The sequence below is a fragment of the Mobula birostris genome, chromosome 11 (assembly GCF_030028105.1).
Source record: "Mobula birostris isolate sMobBir1 chromosome 11, sMobBir1.hap1, whole genome shotgun sequence".
In the NCBI taxonomy this organism is placed as follows: Eukaryota; Metazoa; Chordata; class Chondrichthyes; order Myliobatiformes; family Myliobatidae; genus Mobula; species Mobula birostris.
This window is the reverse complement of record NC_092380.1, coordinates 12,967,540-12,989,773: the sequence shown is the minus strand read 5'-3', so window position 1 is coordinate 12,989,773 and position 22,234 is coordinate 12,967,540. Positions and strand designations below refer to the sequence as shown.

The following is a 22,234-nucleotide window of genomic DNA, read 5'->3' as shown; positions in this document are numbered from 1 at the left end:
TGCTCTCGCCATATTATCGGCACTGACTTCCGAGTAGCTCTCAGCCAAGCTCAAAGCTCGACAGCGCAGTCGCACAGTACGTGAGGACCCCAGGCTTTGTCTTAGTCGCAAATTTCACACCCAAAGAAGAGCGCTTGATACGAGGAACCATGCTCCGTCTTTCGTACACACGTCAGAAAGAATCGCGGCTGTTGTAACATCGGCGAGACAATTTGCTATCACAAATAATCCTGAAGATACACTCAATATGTTATGCGCGTAGAGCATGCGCATCAACGTGATCACAAACCGATATACACGTAAACGCAACGGTGTGTGTGTGATGCTTTTACAACCTTTCAAAAACCTGTCCCGCTCTGCCTAAGCATGCCCAGACATGCCTGGACAAGACAGAAATCTTTTCAGTTTACATTATGAGCAACATTTTAATTGACTTGAATTATGAATGTAAATAACAAATATAGACGACTCTTTGTGTGATAGTGAAAATTCATGGTGATTTTCGTGAGCAGCCGCCCACAATCCATTAGATACACCCACACGCATTCAGGAAGCAGTGCATCCCCGATTTTAAAAGCCATAATGTAAGACTGCTACAAGATAATCATACGTTCTCTATTAATCCCCCACTCATAACCCACCAAACACCGTAGCACATCAAGGACAGTCAAACATCTCCCAAGTATTTTGTTGGCATGATGCTGTCAAACTTCACATCCATCCACATACCAGGAACCTAATCACCGACACTTGTTCCGTCGTCTGTCCAGACCGTCTAAGATCCGTTTACTAAAACGAATAAACCGAGTTTTTTTTTTGCTACTGCAAATTTAAACTCCCCTGTACAGGAAGTGGAAAAATGGAGTGAGCAGCCTGAACCTTATCATTTACAAAATTTAGATTCCTGCCCTTTTTTTCCCATACAGCCCCCATCATCAGCATACAAGGACTTGGAAATGTCAGGATCAACTTTAGAAGAAAAAAAATATCATTTATCATAATATTGATCGGGACAGGACAACTCCGTTTTTGGGCTAGTCCGGAGTTTGAAGACTAAAGTCAGAAGTCTTCTTCAGTCAGGCGAAGCGTTCCGTGATTGGACGTTGGGCGGAGGACCGCCCGCCTTATGAATATTAATTAGCGGTGGTCAGCCCGATGGGCGGGCTCACGCATGCGTGTTGCGCCTTAGCAACCCTGGGAGCGCCGGGCTGCAGAGCTTCGGGTGGCGGCTGTGTGCGCGATGGCGGAAGTTGGCGGCGGTGATTGTGGCTGCGGTGATGCCGAGAGTCAGAAACAGAGACCGAGTGGCAGGACCGCGCCCGGGCGGGTGGCAATGGGTGAGGAGCAATCCGAGCGGGCCGGGCTCCCGGGGAGGCCTCTTGCGATTGCCTGGTGTGTTGGGGGAGGCCTCTCCCCTCCGCTCGGAGGGGGAGGCCCATCCCGTTACTGAGGCTGAGGTGGGTGGTGAAAGAGGCCTGAACCGTTGCTTGGGGCGTGGGCGGAGAGGCCTATTCTAGTCCTTAGATGTGATGAGCTCGCCGTTTTATCGGAACGCTGGAAAATTGAAGTTTAAAAAAAAATGCTGGGAATCCTCGGCAGGTCAGATTCCATGGATACAGAGTGAGGTCTATTTCGTTGCCCGGGGTTTTGTAGAGAAGGGAGAGGTTGGTCTCCTTTGCATCGGAGATGGCGGCTGCTGAAGAAGTTGGCGGGCGGCGGGAGCTCCGCTCTAGGTTAACCTGGTTTGTCACTTTTAGGGGACCGGAGGGTGGTGGTGCTCGGTAGTGTGTGTTGTAGGCCCTGTCTCCCTTGCTTGGATGTTGGCTGTCAGCTTGCCGCTGGGCTTTGTGCGTATACTGCTTGCGGGCAGGTTCCTTGAGTTCGGAAGTCATGCCCGTGGTCCTTCAGCTGCTGGGGAGATGGAGGCGCTATCTTCTTGCCGTGTTGGCCATAAAAGTCCAATTTCCCGGCTCCTTAATCAGGTTGGAGGGGCCAAGATCTAGCATTGATGTTGCATCGTGGGTTGCTAAAGGGCAGTCAGGGCTGTTTGCTTTTTCTACCGAGGCTGAGGGAACTTTTGACCTGTTATACTTCGAGAGTTGTGCTTCTCGCTTCCTTTGCTAAAATGACTGGTTTCGTATTGAACGTTCTCTTGGACATCATTGCACATGAAATCTATTTCATTTTGATTGTGTACGCTGTTTGTTCTTTACAGCTGTGTTTACTGGGAGATACAGTGCAGTTTTTGTAAACTTAACTAAACTGTTAGATTTATAATAATTGCGGTTTAAAATAGTTTATACTCGTCCTGGGCTTGTGTTTGTGTGTGGAACTCCAGCTGTTTTCGACCATAGAACAGTATGGTATAGTATGGGCCCCTTAGACCGTGATCTGCTGACCTTCGAACCGGCCCCAACTTCAACCTAACCCTTTCCCCCTGTATAGCCTTCCATATTTATTTCATCCATATAACAATCCAAGAGTTTCTTAAAATCTCCCTAATGTATCTGCCTCTACCACCACCCTGACAATTTACCATGCTCTGGGTAAAAGAAAAAAAAAGACTTTCTCTCCCCCCCCCCCCCCCCCCCCCCGCCCCTATCACCATAAAAGTATGACCTTGCATATTAGCCATTCTTGCCCTGGGCATAAGGCACTGGCTGACCACTCTGTCAGTGCTTCTTATCTTATTCACTTCTATCAAGTAACATCTCGTCCTCCTTTGTTCCAAAGAGAAAAGACCTAGCTTGTTCAACCTTTCCTCATAAGGCAGGGGTGGCCAACCTTTTACATTCCATAAGTCAATTTTTTTCACTCCTGAGTTCAGATGCGCCATACAACTCCTGTACCTCCATTCAATTCTTGCAGAAATATGTTAATATAGAACTTGTGCGTGAAAAAATTGACGCATGGAATGTAAAAGATTGGGCACCCCTGTCATAAGGCATGCTCTCCAATCCAGGCAGCATCCTGATAAGCAACACACATCAAAGTTGCTGGTGAACGCAGCAGGCCAGGCAGCGTCTCTAGGAAGAGGTACTGTCAACATTTCGGGCCGAGAACCGTCGGACTGTACCTTTTCCTAGAGATGCTGCCTGGCCTGCTGTGTTCACCAGCAACTTTGATGTGTGTTGCTTGAATTTCCAGCATCTGCAGAATTCCTCGTGTTTAAGCATCCTGATAAAACACTTCTGCATCTTTCCTGAAATTACTGAACACAAATGTGGTCCAATCAGAGAGTTGCAACATTACCCGGTGGCTTTTGATCTCAGTCCACCAACTAATGAAGGCCAACACAACGTGTTCAAAGTATTTTCCCTGATTTGTTGCTGGTCTAGATGATCATGTCTCATTTTGGGACCCTTGTGTTGTTCACAATATTTAACTGGATGAATTAATTGGTGTGGGTTTACTGGAAATGGCAATAACTACAATCTGTGTTATAGATCAAGTTCAATAAAACACTGACAGTGTCTTATCACAGCCTCGTTCCACCATCTTTCACTGTGAATAAAATTGTGCAAATAAATTCTGTGCAGTTAATCTGAATGCACCCAGCAAACCTCAGCAAAATGCTCGCTCATTGGTCAGTTTCTGCTGAACATTATATTTAAGAATGTGCTCAACAGATCAGGTAGCTCTTACAAATAAGGCAACAACATTGATGTTAATAGCTGTGTCAGGTCGGTCTGTTTGTGCCAAAGCCTGACCTGCCACCGTGGCTTAAAATTAATGTTAAACATCTCTGTTGGACAGCATATGTGGTGGTGGACCTAATTGTGCTTTTGTCTGGTGAAGAAATTGCTTTTCTGTTTGGGGTTGAACGCATGTCAGGTACTAGATTAAAGACAAGAGTTCCCTCCGAAGCTGCAGTTTGGTGTCACTGTGCACCTGCAAATCTGCTGTGTTCTTGACTTATGTTCTGAACCTCTGTACCTTGGGTTCTGCCAGGCACGTGCTTTGTCATGCAGTATAAGATCAGGTGCTCCAATTTCTTCCCATGTCTAAAAAAGACATGGTTAGGTTAGTGAGTTTTGAGCATGCTATGTTGTCACTGGAGGTATGGCGACAATTGTGGGCTCTCCAGCTCAATCTTTTATTGATTTGACACAATGGTGCACTTCACTTCACGATTTGCTGTACACGTGACAAACAAAGCTAATCTTTATGTGGCTTGGTTTCCTATCACAAACTGATTGCTACCCTGAGTCCTGGAACAACACACCCATTCTCACTTTTAATCTTGCTGTTATGTGTCCATGGCTTTATTTAGCTCTTCATGTTACATTATCTGCAGCAACAAAATAAGGCTCTCTTTGACAAAGTAAGATTAAATTGCTTCAGACACTGATCACTGTTCTGCTATTCCCTGTGAGTGTGTGCTTTCAATAAGTGCTTCCTAGTGCAATTTAAGGATGGTTAGCTAATACGGTAATAGTGCAAAGTAATTGCACCTTATCTCAACAAGCTGTGTTTAACACAAAGCCTTGGAACATTTGATTCAAAGCACAACTTCAAAAAGCTGACAAGCTAAAGGTAGAGACTTTATATCAAGCTGGAAAAAGATTTTTGTGGAAGTCTGATCAGAGTAATCTCTTGAATGGGTGAGAAGTTTATGGAGGCTTTTATGGAGTTTTGGATCTAGAGAGCTGAACAGCATGTCTGCTGGTGATAGGATGAGGCTGGAGGTAGAGGTCAGAAGAAAATAATACTCTTAAGCTTTCATTTCTCACTTTTTTTAAAAAAAAAGTGTTTCAGCAGGCTGCTGGTTGCCTATAGCTGCCTGAACGGTACTGGTTCCCTTCCTAGACCCACGCAATTCCCGCTGCTGTCTAGAAGGAGTTTGTATGTTCGCCCTGTGACCACGTGGGTTTCTTCTGAGGGCTCCTGTTTCCTGTTGGTAGTTTAATTGGTCATTGTAAATTGTCCCGTGATTAGGCTAGGATTATATCTGGGGATTGCTGTGCAGCGTGGCTCGAAAGGCCTGTTCGGCACTGTATCTCGTTTAAATAAATATGCTACAGGGATTCAGCAAGTCAGGCAGCATCTATGGAGGGCCTGCTCAGCCCGAAACACTGCATGTGACTGACTGGAAAAGCTCAGTGGCACAGGCAGCACCTGTAGAGGAAGAAAACTAACTTTTTTGATAACCTTTATTTAGAATATTTTTTTAAAAGTTGAGTAAGTTTTAAGTTGCAGAGAAGAGGGTCCGGGCTTGTCAAAGTTGGGCACCATGGTAGCGTAGGAGTTGAGCACAACACTATTACAATTTAGGGCATTTCCAGAGTTCTGTTCCGCTGCCGTTCTGAACAGATTCTCTGTGCATCCTCCTTGTGGAATGTGTGGATTTCTTCTGGCTGCTCTGGTTTCCTCCCATTGTCCAAAGACCTGCCGGGTAGGTGAATTGGTCGGCGTGTCTCGAAGGGCCAGCTTGACACTGTATCACTCTATACATAAAATACTGGTTAGAAAGCATTGAAGGGCATCTGTATATAGCACGATGCCACTGAGAGAAGACAGTGAAAGCTTTTGATAGCAGCTGATTTGTTTAGAGAAGGTGTAAAGGATGAACATAGGAGTGAAATGGAAGTTGCTGCTTCCTGTCTCAATCTTTTTTTTGTTCCATCCCCTAATTTGCTGTTGGTCCTTTTCCTACCTAATTTAATTTTTCAAAATATGGAACATCTCTTCCCCAGTTTAATGGTTTTTATTTCTGTTGAATTCTTTCACTTGCTGGGAGTGAAAGTTGTGCTGTATATTAACAATGACCGACAGTGTGTGATATCCTGCAGCTGGGCCTCTGTATTTATAGGTGACTATATTCAAACAAGGTGATCTAACTTTGTTTCTCTCTTTTTTTTTATATAGATCAAATTAGTGAGCAAATTATGCATACAGGGAAAACACTTTTACGTGAGTAAGTGTCAGATTTTTTTTGATTGCTTCATAACAGTCACTGCAAGGTCAGAATTGATGTGTCTTTGTGCTCAGATGTGTGGTGCAAATTCCCAGTTTTGGGCCATGTTAGGAACCAAGAACTGGCCAACTGTTTCTCCGTGGGTAAAAGATCTATGGAATATCTGGCGTCACCTGCAGTAGGTGTCTGATTTGCTGGTTAGAAAGCATTGAAGGGTGTCTGTATAGGGTAATGAGAATGGAAGGTTCTGAAAATGCAAAACAACTTGGCTGCATTTGTCGGGGTGGAGAGAGTGAGCAATTTCAAGTTCCTGGTTGTCAATATCTCTGAGGGCCTAACCTGAATGCAACATATTGATGCAACTATAATGAAAGCAAGACAGCGGTTATATTTCATTCGGAGTTTGAGGAGATTTAGTTCGTCAACAAAGATGTCTATAAATGTACAGTACAGTGGAGAGCATTCTGACTGTCTGGTATGGGGGTACTACTGCACAAGATCGAAGTGAGATGCAGAAACTTGTAAAATTAGTCAGCTCCACCATGGATACCGGTCTCCGTAGTATCCAAGACATCTTCAAGGAGTGATACTTTTGGGAGGCAGTGGCCATCATTAAGGACCCCTACCACCCGGGACATGTCCTCTTCTCATCGCTACCATCAGGGAGGAGGTACAGAAGCCTGAAGCCGCACGCTATGGTTCCGGAACAGCTTCTTCCCCTCTGCCATCCGAAATCTAAATGAACATTGAACCTATGAGCACTGCCTTCCTACTTTTTATTGCACTCATTTTAAGTTAAATATTTAATAGACTTGAAGGTAGTGGGTAGTGGCTCCATATGTCACTACTACAGGGCGTGACGACCCTGCCTTACACGAGTCCCGGGCTCAGCTGGCTCCGGCTGACAGTACCCGGTATGGGCCCCTATCCAGGGTGACGGATCCCACTGCCTTGTGGGTATCTTCGGGAGAAGAGAAGGCTAAGGAGTAAACCCTACACAAATCCGGAGTGGAGCCCCTAAGGCAGTACGATGACATATCATGTCAGCTCCTGCAGCCAAGCTGATGCCAAATGTACTGCTTGCATTCCTTTGGACCACATCCATGAGGCCGAGAGGGGGATCTTGATGCCTGGGCAGCCCAGGATCTCCATATTCATCACCCAGGTCTGTGCCCCGGAGAGAAATTATTACCGGGTCCATCCATTATCTACTTAGACGAAGCCATTATTATTATTATTTAATAGACTTAATGTAATTCAGATTTTTTACTCTATTTGTCATGTATTTCATTGTACCACTGCCATAAAGTTAACAATTTTTGTGACACAACCAGTGGTGGGTGCGTGAAATGCACTGCCGGCGACTTGGATGGGTGCATGGAGCTTAGAAAATAGAGGGCTGTGTGGTAGGGTAATTCTCGGCAGTTCCTAGAGTAGGTTACATGGTCAGCACAACATTGTGGGCAGAAGGACCTGTAATGTGCTGTAGATTTCTGTGTTCTATGCAGGTGATATTAAACCTGATTCTGATTGAACATATGCAAAGAAGACGGATGTGGCGTGGGTGTAAACGTAACTTCGCTAGATCAAATAACGTCAGCACAAAAAGATCATTACTTATATTTCCACCCGTTTATTTCTTCGAGCTCAGCCAGCGAGTGAACTTGGACCCAACGTCAGGGAAAGAACCTTTCTTACCTCCCGGGTGGTTCTACAAGTTCACTGCCGGATGTCAGAGTTGTCAGAAGTTATAAGGCCACTGATACAAAAGAACAATCAGTTTGATAACTATTCTGGTCAAGTCAATGGACTATTGATACAAAAGAACAATCAATTTGTTAGACACTCCAGCCACCTTAATTAAAGAAAAGAATGTCCTACCTGGTTTGCTGGAGCCACAAATTAATTACAAAGATAAGAACATCCGTCAAATTTATGCTTTGATTAAGAAAGGAATGTTCTGTCTAATTTCCATCAGGTATTGCTTTTTGTCAAAATCAAAAGGTGTGAAAAGCCCAGCGACATCTCATGTTGATCTGGGTGAACCTTAACCCTTATCTTCTCCAAAGAAAGCAGCTGTAAGACATTATTCAAACACACTGCAGTCACAGACATAGTCAGTACTGGATCTATTATTTTACAGGAATCTTGAGAATCCCCTTTCCCTTAAACTTTATCATGGGTTCAGTATAGATCTGTGGCCTGCAGGGTAAGGGAACCCTTGACCAATCAAAAAGAATTGTGGGATCCGAGGCACTGTGCACACTTAGCTGAACAGGGAAAGTGGGTAATTAATACTAAAGAAGGTGGAGGAACGGTAGGTTCCTCCTGCTTTATTGCTTCTGAGAAAGTAATGAGATATTTAAATTTCAGATTCATCGTGGATCGAGCAAATAGAGGAGTTGATGGTTGTGAGCTGCATTTAACTGCAGCTGAGCTTGGTGGTCGAGAGGAGGAACTGCATAATCCCGATGTGAAACGCCTTGCCGTCTGCCTGAGACAGATTGGGGACGAGCTTGATGGCAACAGAGAATTGCAAAAGTGAGGTGCAGTCCAAGAAATGTCCCTGTCCAAAGATGGGGTCCTTAGCTCTGTTACTACTGTATGCTTCATCTCACCACTGGCCAGTTTGGGTTCACTTCTGCCCAATCCCGACCCATGAGACATCCTTGCTCTCATCACCTGACTTTCCATTACAAAACACTTGGGGAAAGTGATCAGTTGGGAGTGGTTTGGTGTGAAAGTCCAGGAATGCTTTATTTGCTGGCCCACAATGACCTTGTGGCAAACTGGCACAAGTTGACACCATCAACCTGTCAACTGAAAGCCAGCTTTGGCGTAAACATCAGTACCTGGATGGTCTGGTACCATGTGATGAGGTACCTATGATTGTCAAACTTATCTCCTGATCATTCCTTATGCATTTCCTAATTTCAATTCTCTGCACCCTGAATCCTTGTAAGTGTAATGGTAATACAAGTAAACCAAGTAATTTGCACTTTCTGCTGCACACAGGATGATCGATGGTATTAGTGCCAAGTGTCCAAAGGAGACATTTATCAAAGTAGCCAAGGAACAGTTTGCTGATGGAGTCATCAACTGGGGGAGAGTGGTGACACTCTTTTACTTTGCCTGCAAACTTGTTGTGAAGGTATGAATGGTTACTGTGGGTGTGGGCAATGTGCCTGTTAACTTGAATGTCGATTATTCTGCTATTGGCAGTGAGATTGCTGCATTGGTAGATAGTCTTGATGTCATCCATGCATTCACCAACTTCTTGATCGAGTAGTAGCTCCCGGGGAAAGAAAGTAACAGGTTACCTGTGGAAGGAAAGGAATGTTTCTAACTTGCATCTGAATTTTTGAGTGATGCAGAATGATTAACCCCCGGTGTAGAGGGATGAGGGGGCAGAAATGATAATCTTGTGTAAGGGCAGGTCCATAAGTTAGAGAAGGAGAAAAGTTCTGCAGTCTAAAATAGTTCAGTGGGAAACACAAGAAAATCTGCAGATTCCAGAAATCCAAAGCATCGTGCGCAAGAACTCAGCAGGCCTGGCAGTATCTATGGAAAAGAGTAAACAGTTGATGTTTTCGACTGAGATCCTCCATTGGTCCTGTTTAAAGGGACACTTGGGCAAATCTATCAAATTTTAAGAGTGGGCTTACTTGAGTGAGGGAAACGTGAATTTGAAACAATGGAGTGATGTTGGTGAAGACAGATTAAGTGTTTGGAAGGGGAGGTTTTGAAAGCCTTTGAAGAAGGTTTGATAGAAGAGTTGGAAATCTGTTTCCTCACATAGTTCCATGCATTAGTAGAGAGAAAGATGACAAGTTATTTCATAGCCATTGCTAATAGAGAAGTTAATCTTCTGACTGCAGTCCTCTGAGGCACAATGCAAGCTGCTAGTGCACTTTCCATGGAACAGTAATAGTGGAGAAATGGTTTGGATTTGCTGATGACACACAGCTCTTAACCACATGGATCAATGATTGGTTTGAGCTTAATGACATGAGAAAAGTTAAGTAGTGGAAGCCTGTCTTTTAGTTACGGAAATTCTGGGTATGAGACTGATTTATGTTCTTTTTTTGTGTTCTCCTCTTTGTCTTTGCCTCATCCAGACATATTGTCACAGGTAATCTAAGTCCTCACCAACCTTTCTCAGTCAGCAGCGGAGCCATCACCACCTCTGTCATTGTCTTTCGCTCACCTTGCTATCATAGGCATTCTTTCCATTTCCTCCACCTTTGCCCTTCTTTACAACTAATGTATGTTTGATTTCTAAATTTTCTCATCAACCCGAGATGTTAACTCTGCTTTCCTCACACAGTTGTTCCCTAACCTGTTTGTTTCGAGCAGTTATCATTTATTTTTTTTTGAAAATAGGAAGCTGTGGGACTGGAGGCAAATTTTAACCTTTGATCCCCAGACTTTGAATTTTCGCTCCGTTTCTGATAATCCAACAATTCTAAATTAGTACTTACTGAGTCATCTTTCACCAGCTCTGTGTAGTGTTGTTGTCTCTGAATGTAATTAGAAAAACTACAGCACAGAAACAGGCCTTTTGGCCCTTCTTGGCTTTTTTCTGCTTAGTCCCACTGACCTGCACACGGACCATATCCCTCCATACACCTCCCATCCATGTGTCTGTCCAATTTATTCTTAAGTGTTAAAAAAGAACCCGCATTTACCACCTCATCTGGCAGCTCATTCCATACTCCCACCACTCTCTGTGTGAAGAAGCCTCCTCTAATGTTCCCTTTAAACTTTTCCCCCCTCACCCTTAACCCATGTCCTTTGGTTTTTTTTTTCTCCCCTTGCCTTAGTGGAAAAAGCCTGCTTGCATTCACTCTATCTATACCCATCATAATGTTATATACCTCTATCAAATCTCCCCTCATTCTTCTACGCTCCAGGGAATAAAGTCCTAACCTATTCAACCTTTCTCTGTAACTGAGTTTCTCAAGTCCCGGCAACATCCTTGTAAACCTTCTCTGCACTCTTTCAACCTTATTAATATCCGTCCTGTAACTTGGTGACCAAAACTGAACACAATAGTCCATATTGGGCCTCACCAACACCAATGCCTTATACAACCTCATCATAACATCCCAGCTCTTATACTCAATACTTTGATTAATAAAGGCCAATGTACCAAAAGCTCTCTTTACGACCCTATCTACCTGTGACGCCACTTTTAGGGAATTTTGTATCTGTATTCCCAGATCCCTCTGTTCCACTGTACTCCTCAGTGCCTTACCATTTACTCTGTATGTCCTACCTTGGTTTGTCCTTCCAAAGTGCAATACCTCACACTTGTCTGTATTAAGCTCCATCTGCTATTTTTCAGCCCATTTTTCCAGCTGGTCCAAGTCCCTCTGCAGGCTCTGAAAACCTTCCTCACTGTCCACTACACCTCCAATCTTTGTATCATCAGCAAATTTGCTGATCCAATTTACCACATTATCATCCAGATCATTGATATAGATGACAAATAACAATGGACCCAGCACTGATCCCTGTGGCACACCACTAGTCACAGGCCTCCACTCTGAGAAGCAATTCTCTACTACCACTCTTTGGCTTCTTCCATTGAGCCAATGTCTAATCCAATTTACCACCTCTCCATGTATACCTAGCGACTGAATTTTCCTAACTAACCTCCCATGCGGGACCTTGTCAAAGGCCTTACTGAAGTCCATGTAGACAACATCCACTGCCTTCCCTTCATCCACTTTCCTGGTAACTTCCTCGAAAAACTCCAATAGATTGGTCAAACATGACCTACCAAGCACACAGCCATGTTGACTCTCCCTAATAAGTCCCTGTCTATCCAAATGCTTGTAGATTCTGTCTCTTAGTACTCCCTCCAATAACTTACCCACTACTGACGTCAAACTTACCAGACTATAATTTCCCGGATTACTTTTCGATCCTTTTTTAAACAACAGAACAACATGAACCACTCTGTAATCCTCCAGCACCTCACCCATAGACACCGACATTTTAAATATATCTGCCAGGGCCCCTGCAATTTCAACATTAGTCTCCTTCAAGGTCCAAGGGAATACCCTGTCAGGTCCTGGGGATTTATCCACTTTAATTTGCCTCAAGATAGCAAGCACCTCCTCCTTTTCCATCTGTACAGTTTCTATGATCTCACTACTTGTTTCCCTTAATTCCATAGACTTCATGCTAGTTTCCTTAGTAAATACAGACGCAAAAAACCCATTTAAGATCTCCCCCATTTCTTTTGGTTCCGCACATAGCCGACCACTCTGATCTTCAAGAGGACCAATTTTATCCCTTACAATCCTTTTACTCTTAATATACCTGTAAAAGCTCTTTGGATTATCCTTCACTTTGACTGCCAAGGCAACCTCATGTCTTTTAGCCCTCCTGATTTCTTTCTTAAATATTTTCTTGCGCTTTTTATACTCCTCAAGCACCTTATTTACTCCCTGTTTCCTATACATGTCATACAACTCTCTCTCCTTTTTTTTAATCAGAGTTGCAATATCCCTTGAGAACCAAGGTTCCTTATTCCGATTCACTTTGCCTTTAATCCTGACAGGAACATACAAGCTCTGCACTCTCAAAATTTCTCCTTTGAAGGCTTCCCACTTACCGATCACATCCTTGCCAGAGAACAACCTGTCCCAATCCACGCTTTTTAGATCCTTTCTCATTTCTTCAGACTTGGCCTTCTTCCAGTTCAGAACCTCAACCCTAGGACCAGATCTATCCTTGTCCATGATCAAGTTGAAACTAATGGTGTTATGATCACTGGAACCAAAGTGCTCCCCTACACACTCTTCTGACACTTGTCCTAACTCGTCTCCTAACAGGAGATCCAATATTGCATCCCCTCTAGTTGGTACCTCTGATTTGGAAAACTTTCCTGAACACATTTTACAAACTCTAAACTATCTAGACCCCTAACAGTATGGGAGTCCCAATCAATATATGGAAAATTAAAATCCCCTACCACCACAACTTTGTTTCCTGCAGTTGCCTGCTATCTCTCTGCAGATTTGCTCCTCCAATTCTCGCTGACTATTGGGTGGTCTATAATACAACCCCGCTAATGTGGCCATACCTTTCCTCTTTCTCAGCTCCACCCATAAGGACTCAGTAGACAAGCCCTCTAATCTGTCCTGCCTGAGCACTGCTGTAACATTTTCCCTGACAAGCAATGCTGCCCCCGCCCCCCACCTTTCATTCCTCTGCCTCTTATCACTTCTAAGACATTGGAACCGTGGAATATTAAGCTGCCAGTCCTGCCCCTGCTGTAGCCAAGTTTCACTAATTGCTATAACGTCATAATTCCACGTGTCAATCCACGCCCTCAACTCGTCCGCCTTCCCCGCAATACTCCTAGCACTGAAATATGTACACCTCGGAAGATTTTTACCACCACTCACAACCTTTCTATTTGCAGCTTTGCTTGAACTTTTAACATCATTTATTTTCACCCCAGCCACACTGTCAGCTCTGGCACTCTGGTTCCCATCCCCCAGCAAATCTAGTTTAAAGCCTCCCCGATAGCACTAACAAACCTCCCTGAAAGGATATTGGTCCTCTTGTAGTTCAAGTGTAACCTGTCTCTCTTGTACAGGTCCCACCTGCCCCAGAAGAGGTCCCAATGATCCTGAAATCTGAAACCCTGCCCCCTACACCAGTTCCTCAGGAATTTGGTCACATCATCATGATCTGTTCCTCCCAATTCCTGTACATTATCCAAGATGTTGGTGGTTGCCTAGGTCTGCCTTCACTGCAAATAAAAAGTTAATGACAATTTTCTGATTGCTGGCCAGATCAGTCTCATACCCAGCATTTCCATAACTAAACTTAAGTGCAGCCAGAAAATATTGTTTGTTCTTTGTGTTATGTCACATGATGTGGGTGATCATGGTCTTTTCCTGACCATTGTTCTTGGCAAATTTTTCTACAGAAGTGGTTTGCTACTGCTGTCTTCTGGTCAGTGTTTTTACAAGACAGGTGACCCCAGCCATTATCAATACTCTTCAGAGATTGTCTGCCTGACATCCATGTCACATAACCAGGACTTGTGATGTGCACCAACTGCTCATACGACCATCCACCACCTGCTGCCATGACTTCATGTGACCCTGACGGGGGGAATAAGCAGGTGCTACACCTTGCCCAAGAGTGATCCACTGGCTAGCAGAGGCCTTGCCTCCTTTGGAAACATTTCTCCACCCTACCACCCAGAAGATATAAAATGTCCAATGCTGCTTAGATCCTGCATCAGTGCCATAGGGATGATAATGCTGGGTTAGATGAATCTGTGACTGGTCTTTCCACCTCTGCTACAAATGACCTCCCATATGGAAGGTACAAATATAGACCACCAGACTCCTTCATTCACTATGAATGTTGTTGATTTAGCTAGATCTTAATTCCCAGTCATAGAACACTTCAGCACAAAAACAGATCTATTGGCCCATCTAGTCTGTGCCAAACTATTAATTTGCCTGGTTCCATTGACCTGCACCTGGACCGTAGCCCTCCCTAACCCTCCCATCAAAGTTTAATGTAACATTTATTATCAAGGTACATGTGTCAGCACATACAGCCCTAAGATTCTTTTTCTGCGAGCATACTTAGCAAATCTATTGCACGGTAACAGTAAATGTCAGGAACTGTTAACAGTAAACAAACTGCAAATACAGATATAAATGAATAGCAATAAATAACGAGCATGACATAACAATAGACAATAGGTGCAGGAGTAGGCCACTCAGCCCTTCGAGCCAGCACCGCCATTCACCGTGATCATGGCTGATCACCCACAATCAGTACCCCGTTCCTGCCTTCTCCCCATATCCCCTGACTCAACTATCATTAAGAGCTCTACAGTGAGTCATAACATAACAATATAATATAATGAGTCCTTAAATGACTGTAGTTATCCCCTTTTGTTAAGAGCCTGATGGTTGAGGGGTAGTAACTGTTTTTGAACCTGGTGGTGTGAGTCCTGAGGCTCCTGTTCCTATCCAAATTTCCCTTAAATGTTGAAATAGAACTCGAATCCACCACTTGTGCTGGCATCTTGTTCCATGCTCTTATCACCCTCTAAGTTTCTAAACATTTCGCCCTTAACCCATGGCCTCTAGTTCTAGTCTCACCCAACCTCTGTGGAGAAAGATTGTTTGCATTAACCATCTACAGCCCTCATAATTTTGTATGCCTCTATCAAATGTCTCCTCATTCTTCTAGCTCTAGGGAATCAAGTCCTCACCTTTTCAACCTTTCCCTACAACTTGGTTTCTCAAGTCTTGCCAACATCTTTGTAAATTTCCTCTGCACTCTTTCAATCTTATTGATATCTTTCCTATAGGTAGTTGACCAGAACTGCACACAATACTCAAATTAGGCCTCATCGACATCTAATACAACTTCAATATAACATCCCATCTCCTGTATTCATACTTTAATTTATGACGGCCAATATGCCAGAAGTTCTCTTTAAGACCCTACCTACTTGCGATACCACTTTCAAGAAATTATGGATCTGTATTCCCATACCTCTGTTCTACTGCACTCCTCAGTGCCCTACCGTTCACTGTGCAAGTCCTACCCTGGTTTGTCCTTCCAAAGTGTGACACCTCACACCTGACTACATTAAATTTCATCTGCAATTGTTAGTCCATTTTTTCAGCTGTTCCAGATCCCACTGCAAGCTAGGATCACTGTACTTGCTGTCCACTTCGCCCCCAATCTTGGTGTCATCCATAAATTTGCTATTCCATTTTATTATGTTACCACCTAGATCGTTGATATAGATGGTAAATGACAATGGACCTAGCACCGATCCCTGTGGCACACTATTTGTCACAGGCCTCCAGTCAGAGAGGCAACCACCTACTACCACTTTCTGGCTTTTTCCACGATGCTAATATCTAATTCAATTTATTTCTTCATCCTGATTGCTAAGCACCTGAACTTTCTCGATCAACCTCCCATGCGGGATCTTGTCAAAGGCCTTGCTAAAGTCTATGTAGACAATGTCTACTGTCTTGCCTTCAACTTTCCTAGTACTTCCTCAAAACTATAAGATTGGTTAGACACCACCTACCAGACACAAAGCCATGTTGACTATCCCTAATCAATCCCTATCTATCCAACTACCTGTATATCCCTTAGAATACCTTCCAATAACTTGCCCACTACTATTGTTAAGCTCAGCTGCCTACAATTTCCATTTTATTTTTAGAGCCTTTCTTAAACAACAGAACAACATTAGCTATCCTCTAAACCTCCTGCACCTCACACATTAAGGACAGTTTAACTATCTGATAGAGTCCCTGCAATTTCTGCACTAGCCCCCAACAAGGTCGATGGGAACATCTTATCAGGATCTGAGAATTTATCTCAACAGTAAATGCCTCCTCTATAATCTGTATACAGTCCATGACCTCACTGTTGCTTTGCCTTGCTTCCGTAGACTTTGTATCCATCTCCTGAGTAAATACAGATGCAAAACATCCATTTAAGATCTCCCCCATCTCTTTCGTCTCAATGGACAGCTGACTACTCTGATCTTCGAGGACCAATTTTGTCCCTTGCAATCCTTTTGCTCTTAATATAATCTGTAGAACCCCTTGGGGTTCTTTAAGTACCTCATTTGTTCCTACTTGCCTATACCTTCTATTTGCCTGCTGCTTAACTCTCTTGAAAACTAAGTTTCCCTAACCCTGTTATCCTTGCCTTGTATTCTGACAGGAACATAAAACTCTGTCATCAATTTCACTTTTGAATGCTTCCTACTCACCAAACACACCTTTGCCTGAAAACAACCTATCACAAACTATGCGTGGCAGATCCTTTCTGATACCATTAAAACTGGCCTTTTTCCAATTTAGAATTTCAACCCAAGGTGCCAATTCTCCATAAGCTCTCCATTCTTAAATCTTTCAACAATGTATTTACCTCCATTTTATGTACCTCTAATGATATAGCTGCCACAACCCTGCAGGGTAGAGAATTCTTCAGATTCCCACTGATAGAAGAAATTCAGATGCAGCTCAATTTTAAACAGCACCCGCCTTAACTGTTCCTTTCAACTGAGAATCTCCCAGCAATGAAATTATCTTGACATAATCCAGATTATGTTTCCTTGAGATCTTGATATTCCTATTAGTTCCTCTTCCCACCTGTGTCCTACTTAATTCTCAGGACAAGGGTTTGTATTGGGTCTTCGGTCATGTACCAGTTGATATTTTCTTTAATTTAAAAAAAAAATTGCAACTTGTGTCCCAGTTTGTTGCAGTGATATATTTTCAATTTCTTTATCTCATAATAGAAAGATTAGTCTCTGGTTACTCCGTGTCCCTTTAAGGCATGTGTCCAATCAATAATCTGTCACTTCTAGGCCCTGTGCCAGAAGATTCCAGACATGATCCAGACTATAATCAGTTGGACTATGGAATACATCCAGGAGCACATTCTACGTTGGATTCGTGACCTTGGGGGTTGGGTGAGTACTTTGGTTCCTCTTGCTTTAAAAGTGCCTGGATAAAAGGTAGAGTGGAAGCTTTCTTCAATGTTGGAGTGTGACTAGTCATAGTCACACTTTATTGATCCTGAGGGAAATTTGGTTTCATTACAGTTGCACCAACCAAGAACAGAGTATAAATATAGCAATATAAAACCTTAAATAATTAAATAATAATATGTAAATTATGCCAGGAAATAAGTCCAGGACCAGCCTATTGGTTCAGGGTGTCTGACCCTCCAAGGGAGGAGTTGTAAAGTTTGATGGCCACAGGCAGGAATGGCTTCCTATGACGCTCTGTGTTGCATCTCGGTGGAATGAGCCTCTGGCTGAATGTACTCCTGTGCCCACCCAGTACATTATGTAGTGGATGGGAGACATTGTCCAAGATGGCATGCAACTTGGACAGCATCCTCTTTTCAGACACCACCGTCAGAGAGTCCAGTTCCATCCCCACAACATCACTGGCCTTATGAATGAGTTTGTTGATTCTGTTGGTGTCGGCCACCCTCAGCCTGCTGCCCCAGCACACAACAGCAAACATGATCGCACTGGCCACCACAGACTCGTAGAACACCCTCAGCATCATCCGGCAGATGTTAAAGGACCTCAGTCTCCTCAGGAAATAGAGACGGCTCTGACCCTTCTTGTAGACAGCCTCAGTGTTCTTTGACCAGTCCAGTTTATTGTCAATTCATATCCCCAGGTATTTGTAATCTTCCACCATGTCCACACTGACCCCCTGGATGGAAACAGGGGTCACCGGTACATTAGCTCTCCTCAGGTCTACCACCAGCTCCTTGGTCTTTTTCACATTAAGCTGCAGATAATTCTGCTCACACCATGTGACAAAGTTTCCTACCTGTTTCTCTGGAGAGAAGGACTGATTACGTAGTGGTGGTTGCAGCACCCTTCCCCTGCTCTTCACAATAAGCCCATAGGATAAGAAAACGGGAGTGCTCCATTCAACCCCTTGCTCCTGTACTGTCATTCAAAAAAATTGAGGTCAATCAGATCTTTGGCCCTATTCCCTTAACCCCTGATTCCCTTATAGTTGACATTCATACCCCCCTGGGGTAGAGAATCAAAATATTCTCAAAAGAAATTGACGCTCATTTCATCCTTAAAGGACTCAGTCTGTTATCTTGAACTTGTGCCCCATAGACCAGAGATGGCCAACCTTTTACATTCCATGCGTCAGTTTTCTCATTCACGAGATCAGATGCGCCATACAACTCTTGTACCCTCATTCAATTCTTGTAAAAATATGTTAATATAGAACTCGTGAAAAAATTGATGCATGGAATGTAAAAGGTTGGCCACCCCTGCCATAGACTTTCATTAACCCTCCCCCCCCCCCGCCCCCAGTCAGGTGAAATGCCTGTTAAGATTTCCTCACAAACTTGTGCTTCAGCGAGCTTTTCCTCTGCCAGGTATAACTTGCCCCTCAGCTTCCATAACAGATGTCCCAGCCCAATGAACCTTCACTATGCTGCTTCCAAGGTAGGTGTATCCTTAAATATCCTCCAAGAGGACCACAACCTTGTCGTGGCTTGGAGGCTTGTGTGCCCCAATGACCCGGACAGCTATATTGGCTGGAGACAGGGCCTTGTGCTTTGGCTCTTGGTAGGGTCACCCATGCCAAACAGGTCAAAGGGTAGAGGGCAGGCTAAGAATGGTCCACTGCCCGCCCCCAGGTTTGAGGGTTCAGCTCAGGGCTAACAACCCTGACTGGTAAAACAAAACTGTTACAGAAACAGCAATGAAGAACCGTACATCTGAGTGCGACGGTATTCCTGAGTCTCCACCCGGGACTTGCATGACTGACAGCAGTGAAAATCGAGAGGAAGCTACTGACACGATGAAGGAAGCTCTGAACATCACCAAAGATGGAGGACCTTCATTGTTGCCTTAAATGCCAGAGGCATAACAAGCAGTAAGTAAGGGGACGTAAATTGTGGACACTGCTCCAAATTGGTAAACCAATAGCTAGGGTTTCCAATGTTGTGCTCAGTCCCTTCCTTGCAAGAGAGGCCAGCTGCCTTGGTCTGTACCTGAGTACTGTCTTTCTCAGTTTGCAAATTGCTTGATGCTGATAATCACCCTATTGAAGTTCAGGCTATAACTGGATGAGAAATCAAGCAAGGGTGTAAAAGATTTTAAAGAGAGGGTAGAATTTTTTTCAATGTGAGAATTCTGTGCAGGGTGTAGAATGTGTTGCTTTATGCCTTCAAGCCAGAGATTAATTTTTCATTTTACTTGTTTTAAACTGTAGCTTCTATTCTTCCCTTGGCAGAATCTCATTTCTTGGTTCTGTCTATTCTCTTTGTCTCCTTCATGGGTTACGACTATTGTTCTCCCAGTGGCTGTATGAGTTTTCTCTGGTGTTTGCATTTCCTCATATATGCTGACAAATGAATTGGCATTTACATATTATCATTTAGTCTAGTTTACACTGGCAACTAATTTTTCCGAAATTCTTGCTTCCTCAATTTTTTTTGTTTATGATAGACCACTTGAACACAAATAAATATAATTTCAGACTACATGTATCTTGTAGGAATTTGGAGAAACAAAGAATTGACTTTTATTGAATATAACGCATTTAATTGCATAATGATACTAATGCTTTGCAGTAGTTCAGCTCAGCTAAAAGTGTTTTGTTGATGATTTTCACTCGTACTCAGTGTCTGTGGCTTCTCGCTTAAGTGTCCAACAATAATCACCCAGCATTGATGGATTTCAGTTGCCCTGATACCGTTTCTCCATGACTGCAATGTCCTGGTGAAACCTTTCACCATGCTCGTCACTGACAGCGCCAAGATTTGCAGGGATAAAGCCTAAGTGGGAATGCAGAAAATGAATCTTTAGTGACATGTTGCTCTTCATGGTTTTATGCTTGAAGCATGTCGTCAACCAGCTGCACATAGTTTGGTGCTCTGTAGACACTAGAATACTACAGCACAGTACAGGCCCTTCAGCCCTCGATGTTGTGCTGACCCATATATTCCTTTTTTAAAAAAAAAAAGTACTAAGCCCACACTACCCTGTAACCCTCTATTTTTCTTTCATCCATGTGCCTGTCCAACAGGCTCTTAAATACCCCTAACGTTTTAGCCTCCACCACCATCCCTGGCAAGTTATCCCAGGCACCCACAACCCTCTGTGTAAATAAAAAAAAAAAAAAACATACCCCTGATGTCTCCCCTAAACTTCCCTCCCTTAACTTTGTACATATGCCCTCTGGTGTTTGCTATTCGTGCCCTGGGAAACAGGTACTGGCTATCCACCCTATCTATGCCTCTCATAATGTTGTAGATCTCTTTCAAGTCCCCTGTTATCCTTCTACTCTCCAAAGAGAAAAGTCCCAGTCCTGCTATCCTTGCCTCATAAGACTTGTTTTCCAATCCAGGCAACATCCTGATAAATCTCCTCTGCACCCCCTCCATAGCTTCCACATCCTTCCTCTAATGACGTGACCAGAACTGAACACAATACTCTTAAGTGTGGTCTCACCAGAGATTTGTAGAGATCTGTAGTTGCCAAGAAAATTTTCAACATCTGTGAATGTCTTCCATGCAGTTTTCTCCAGACCCACTAGAAGTTCTTCGAATTACCTGTCATTGATGACCTGTTGATTTGTGGACCAACAAAAAAGTCTTCCTTAATCTTGGCATCAGTCATTCTGGAAATCATCTGTCTCAAATATTGAAATCCTTCATGGAAATTTATAGCTATTCTAAAACTTGCCCTGCCTAAGCATGCCTGGGCAAGATAGAATACTTTGCAGCTTATATTAACATTTTAATCTTCTTGAGTTATGAAATTAAATATAGGTGATTTAAAGAAAAAGTGTGTGATAGGGAAATTTTATGGTAATTTTCACGATCAACAGCCCAAAATCCATAAGATTCACCCAAAAGTACTCAGGAAGCAAATCTTTGTTTTCCAGTGTTACAGGGTGCTTGAGAATGTGGACAGTGTGATGCATGTATAGGTGGTTTAATGTAACATATTTTCCTTTCACAGGAAGCGCTGCTGGGCACCCCCACCTGGCAAGCTGCTGCCATCTTTGGCCTGGGAGTCCTCACCACTTTGGCTGTGGTACGATGGAAATCTTCCTAAAGCAGCGTGTGGAGTCCAGGGGAGTAGTAGAGGAAAGTGTGCTGGCATGACTGCACACTGCTTAATGACCTCAAGCTGCCACGGATCATCGGCTAGCCTGCCGGGCAGATTCCAGAAAATTAGACTTGTTTCTTGTCACCAGATGAGGAAGTGCTCCTCTTTTTTTTTTGTCTTAAGGAAACCCTGTGACAAAGCTCCATGTGTTTTCTCCAAGTTCCAACCCACTGTTGAGCAAGCATTTTTTTTAGTGCGGCCTAATAGGTATTCTATCAGTATTGTGAGAATCTAAACTGCACTTGCTTTAGCTGGGGTGGGTGGGTGGGGGGATAATTGGGAAAGTTGGGTGGACTTGTCAGCGAATCAGTTATGTAGCTGCCAGCTCTCCAACATTTTGCAGCCACTTGCAATTCTTCTTTCCATCTAGTCTCTGTGTGGAGACCTCTGGCAAAGTCACTGGTGGAGTGGCGTCTGACACGGAAGTGCGCAGGGGCAGTTCACACTCTAAGCATTGATTAGCAATAATTTGTTTTATAAAGTGATGGACCTCGTGGGTCTCAGATTTACAACACAGTACATTATTTGAGTTTGACTTCCATTGCTTGTTGCATGCAGTGTACATTGTTGGGCACATTGTATGGGGAAATTAGGAAACATTTAAAATGGAGATTTTCTGC

At 43.5% G+C, this 22,234-nt stretch overlaps 1 protein-coding gene across 1 annotated transcript; it reads left to right on the top strand.

The window, feature by feature from the left end:
- Positions 1-1,189: 1,189 nt before the first annotated feature.
- Positions 1,190-21,865, top strand: LOC140204831 (apoptosis regulator BAX-like). The gene is made up of 6 exons (XM_072271668.1): positions 1,190-1,337; positions 5,869-5,917; positions 8,291-8,458; positions 8,933-9,068; positions 17,313-17,417; positions 21,465-21,865. Exons 1-6 carry the CDS (start codon positions 1,241-1,243, stop codon positions 21,558-21,560), a joined length of 651 nt encoding a protein of 216 aa, XP_072127769.1. The 5' UTR covers positions 1,190-1,240; the 3' UTR covers positions 21,561-21,865.
- The last annotated feature ends 369 nt before the right edge of the window (positions 21,866-22,234 follow it).

Excerpts from the sequence above, each read along its gene's own strand:
- LOC140204831 (XM_072271668.1), top strand. The coding sequence starts at position 1,241 with ATGGCGGAAGTTGGCGGCGGTGATTGTGGCTGCGGTGATGCCGAGAGT. Across the intron at positions 1,338-5,868 it reads GCCCGGGCGGGTGGCAATGG|ATCAAATTAGTGAGCAAATT; the intron begins GTGAGGAGCAAT and ends TTTTTTATATAG. Across the intron at positions 5,918-8,290 it reads GGGAAAACACTTTTACGTGA|ATTCATCGTGGATCGAGCAA; the intron begins GTAAGTGTCAGA and ends TTTAAATTTCAG.